At 44.9% G+C, this 4,849-nt stretch overlaps 1 protein-coding gene across 1 annotated transcript; it reads right to left on the reverse strand.

Moving 5' to 3' along the window:
• LOC107616419 (protein MAIN-LIKE 1-like) lies at positions 1,256-3,160 on the reverse strand. Its single transcript, XM_016318378.1, has 3 exons — positions 3,089-3,160; positions 1,698-2,440; positions 1,256-1,388 (listed from the first exon to the last, which is right to left on the reverse strand). Exons 1-3 carry the CDS (start codon positions 3,158-3,160, stop codon positions 1,256-1,258), a joined length of 948 nt encoding a protein of 315 aa, XP_016173864.1.

A 4,849-nucleotide genomic window follows, 5' to 3' on the forward strand; every position in this document is an offset into this window, starting at 1 on the left:
ACATACATACATAACTTAAATAAACAAAGCAAGCTAACATACAACACTGATCATAAACATAACTCATACAACAGAATGAGGTCATCTAAATAGATGCGAACTGGTGAAGCAACGACGGGGAACCGGTGTCCTCTGGCCTCTTCCGGACGAGTGGCTCCTCATCCTCAATGTCATCGTCGTCATCATCCGGGTCTGCCTGTGGAGGTGGCCTAGGCTGGACTGGCAAGGGACGTGAGGAAGACCCTGAAGGAACTGACTCTCCACGGACGGGTGCCCTAGACGGTCCAGCAAAAGAATGTGAGGCGGAAGGAGGGGTACCACCCAATGCAAAATAGTCATGAACAGGCACGGAAGGAGGCTCGTTCAGATCAACGTCTAAGGGTGCCTGTGTCCCCGTCAGCTGACCCCGACGACGTGCCGCATCATCCTCCTGCATAATGGCACTGATCTCATTAAGGAAGTGTGAACCGCCGAAGTCCACATCAAGACCATCACTGGCCAGCAAGTCTGAAAATAGCATCCCCAGACTAACCCATGGCTGACTCTCATGAAGTGTGTGGTCATCAGCGGGGACACCAACAAAGTAATCCCCGAGTGGCCCTAATCCAAGTCCACCATCACCCTGGGCCGAACCGTCTCCCACACCGGACCCGTACCACTCTCCACCATGACTGCCATGGGGAGGACTAACACCCCCTACACCAGCATGGCCTCCACCGTGCTGGTCACCATGGTCGTCATCATCACCATGATCCCTGTGATCGTCCACAGCAGCACGTGCCCTGCGTCGTCCTCCACGACCTCGTCGCCTGCCTCCACCCCTACTGGCCACGTCACCCTCCTCCATAGCCTGGTCGAGCCACCTCCACTCACGTTGGCTCTGTCGTGTCCCGACGCGAGCTCTCCGCTCAATCCGACGCCTATCCGGAACGTCGTCGACACGGTCCATCTCAGGAACTCGTCTGGCACCCCTCTGCATCGCCTCAATAGGAATAGGCACGTCTCTCGAATCCCCAAGGAACATCTCTGGTGACAAGAACCTCTTACCATGCTGACGCCACCAATCCAAGAAGTCATGTGAGGGACCTGGGTCTGCGACAACATCAAACCGGAAAATGTGGTCCGCACGGCTCTCCCAATGCAGATGCCAGAACTGAAAACTGTATGGGAACCAATGATCTCCGCCTCTGCCATCCTTCGACATCAAGAAGTCGATGTTTAGGGCGTGCTGGGGGCAGGACTGTACTCTGCCAAACTACAGTAGCACCCGGTCAACCTGATGCCACTCTATGACGGCGAAATATATCAATGAAGTCACACACCGCCATAACGCCGTATGACGAGGCTCCAACACCTCCGGATGGACAACCTGAAGTACGTCGGGAGAGCTATATGGCATCCAAATAAATTGCAAAAACACGTCAAGAATGTTAGGCTACCTCGTGAAGCGAATTATGAAACGTTAGTTAACTAAACATAAGCGGTTAGTTTACTCACAGTGGCCTGTAACAGGTCTATCCGCAGCCTCCACATCTACACTCGAGGTCCCTTCTCGCTAGCAGAAGGGTTGTGACCTGACCACCTGCAACTCACAATGGTGTTTTAACGAAAGAGAAGTGTGATACAATAGTATAACATTATAGGCGGACATGGAACAAAATAATTTAACTGGAAAGAGAAAAGTCCGACAACAGTACCTCGAGACCAAGGGCCAGCTGAACGTATCATACCCAACAGGTCTAAACCCAGGAAAGCGCCAAAAGATCCAAGATTGAAGTAACTGCAACGGACCAGCTAACTTCACCACATGTTTGTTGGCCACTCGGTACATGCACCGGTACAACCACGCTAGTGCTGCTGAGGCCCAGCTGTAGCCACCCGTCTCCTCAAGCCTAGCCACGTAGGGTAGCCATCTGATGTGTATACGGTTGCCGAACTTGTTGGCAAACAGCTGAGTGCCCAACAGCATCATGATATAGGCACGAGCATAGCGCCTCACTGTCTCCTCGTCGGCTCCCTGGTGGCACTCTCCGAAGGTCTCCTGGAACCAGGTGCAGTTCACTGCAAACTTCTGAATTTGGTTTGCAGGAAGTAACACCCCAAGCAACTCTTGGAACCACACCCATGCTGGACGGCCACCCAGGATGTATAGCTGGAAATCCGTCAAGCAACCACTGACATAACGGCCATCAACTGGCAACCCCAACTGGTACGCCACGTCCTGTAGTGTGATTGTGCACTCCCCGAACGGCATGTGGAATGTGTGCGTCTCCGGACGCCACCTCTCGATAAAAGCACTGACAAGGGGCTCATCCAATCTGAACCATCTATCGTTCAGTCTCGCAAGATGGTATAATCCAGCCATCTGCAAGTATGGAACATACCTCTCGTTGAGTCGCATGCCCTGCTGCCGCCGCATGCTCGAGATGTATCGCTGGGGCTGCGCATATGATGGACCACATAATTAAAACCACTTACAAAACCACGGACGAAAACCACTAACAACATAATCCACTAAAAGAAACCACTAACAGAAAAAACTAACATAAACCACTAACAAAGACTACATGCAAAACCATTAAAAAAACCACTAACAAATCCACCAAAATAAACCACTAACATAAACCACTTCCGAAACCACTAACTAAACCAGTAACATAAACCACCAACAAAACCACTAAAGTAGATCACATGCAAAACCACTTGCATAAACCACATGCAAAACCACTAACAAAACCGCTTGTAAAATCACTAACATAATCCACTAACATAAACCACTAAAATAAACCACATGCAAAACCACTTACATAACCACTTGCAAAATCACTAACATAAATCACTAACATAAACCACTACAATTGACCACATGGAAAATCACTTACAAAATAACTAACATAAATCACTAACATAAACCACTACAATAAACCACATGCAAAACCACTTACAAAACCACTTACAAAACCACATTCTAAACCACTAACATAAATCACTAACATAAACCACTATAGTAAACCACATGCAAAACCACTTACAAAGCCACCTCTAAAACCACTAAAACAAACCACTAAAAAAAACTTTAACTACTAACCTCGTCATTGATGACCCCAGCTATATGAGCAACTCCATCCAAACGATATAGTCTTTCCGGATCATTCCCCATCGCCTCAGTATCCTGCTCGAGCCTTTGTCGGAGTGAATCTTGGTCGTTTTTTCTGGGATTTAGTGGGGTATGAGTTTGGAAAAGTGATTCGAATAAAGGTGGTTCGAACTCCTTTTATAGGCGAACCAAGTGTAATTCGAAACAGCCCAATTCGAATTACTACTAGTGCCAAATATTGTGTAATTCGAATCAGCCAGATTTGAATTACTTAGGGACTCGTGCTTGGGTGTAGTTCGAATCACCCTGATTTGAATTAGTCTATGTGTAATTCAAATCAGGCTGATTCGAATTAGTGGGTGTGTGCGTCTGTGTGTAGTTCGAATCAAGGTGATTTGAATTACATGTAAACTAAGTTCGAAACAAGCTAATTCGAACTACATATAAATGCTCATTGGTTGATTCATGAACTAGTTTCTAGTTTGGCTGAATTGTGTATTATTTTGCTCCCCTTAGCTTAATTAGGTGTTTTGCCCAAAAAAAAAAAATAAAACTGCATATCAAGCTGATTATAGAACAAAAATTCCTATAAGTTCGCCAGTGCCAAAATAAAATAACTGAGCTAAAGGAATTAGAAGAAAGTGATTACCTTTGCAAAATTGGAACAGTAAGAGGGAAGAAGCTTCGAGAAGGTTCCACGATCCGTGCCCGGAAATCTAATCGGAAGACCTTTACGATGGTATTTTAGAGAGAGAGAGAGAGAGAGAGAGGTTCGTATGATAGGACCGGGTGTGTGTGGAGCACTCAATTTCTTTCTCTTGGAAGGGTTGTAGGATCAGATCAGAAAACGAAGAAATAAAAAACAGAGAACAAAACAAAACCTAAAAACAGATCTGATTTGAGAGAAAGAGCATTTTTATTTACCTCTTTGAAACAGATCTGATTTGCTTCTTGCTCCGTGAGCTGGCCTCAATGCAAATGAAGAAGACGACCGGAGAAGATGACACCAACGGTTAGGTTGGAGGAGACGTTAATGCGCGCAGAAGATTGGAGGAGACGAGAATGGTGTGGGTGGCTTAGGGTTAGGTTGGGTAATTTAGATAATATCTTTTTTTTTAACTTAGCGACCACTTCTTTGACTGATTAATTTATAAAATCGGTCGCTAATTTAAAAATTAGCGACCGATTTAGTGACTATAATCTTAACGACTGAATTAGTAACCAACCACATTATTCTAATTACCTATAAATCGGTTGCAAAATCGGTCGCTAAATTAAAAAATAGTGACCGATTTTGTGACCAAGAGTTTCAAGGACATTTCTTCTTTTGTTTTGGTTGCTAATTTGGTCGCTAAATTAAAAAATAGCGACCGATTTTAGCAATCGTCTATATTCTAATTGTATGAAACTAGTCGGTCGCTAATTCGGTGGCTATTAGTGACCGGTTATGTTAGTCACTAAAATCAGTCGCTAAATTAACAATTAGCAACCAATTTAACGACCAATAATTTAGCGACTGAATTAGCGGCCAAACAGTTGTCCACCCTATTTCACTATCAGTCGCAAAATCAGTCGCTAAAATAAAAAATAGCTACCGCTTTTGTGACCAACAGTTCCAAAGATATTATTTCTATTTTGGTTGCTAAATCGGTCACTAAATAAAAAAATAGCGACCGATTTTAGTGACCGATAACTGAATTAGCGACCGAATTTATTGGTCACTAATATCAGTCGCTGAATGTAATTTAGCGA

Source organism: Arachis ipaensis, chromosome B09, assembly GCF_000816755.2.
Source record: "Arachis ipaensis cultivar K30076 chromosome B09, Araip1.1, whole genome shotgun sequence".
In the NCBI taxonomy this organism is placed as follows: Eukaryota; Viridiplantae; Streptophyta; class Magnoliopsida; order Fabales; family Fabaceae; genus Arachis; species Arachis ipaensis.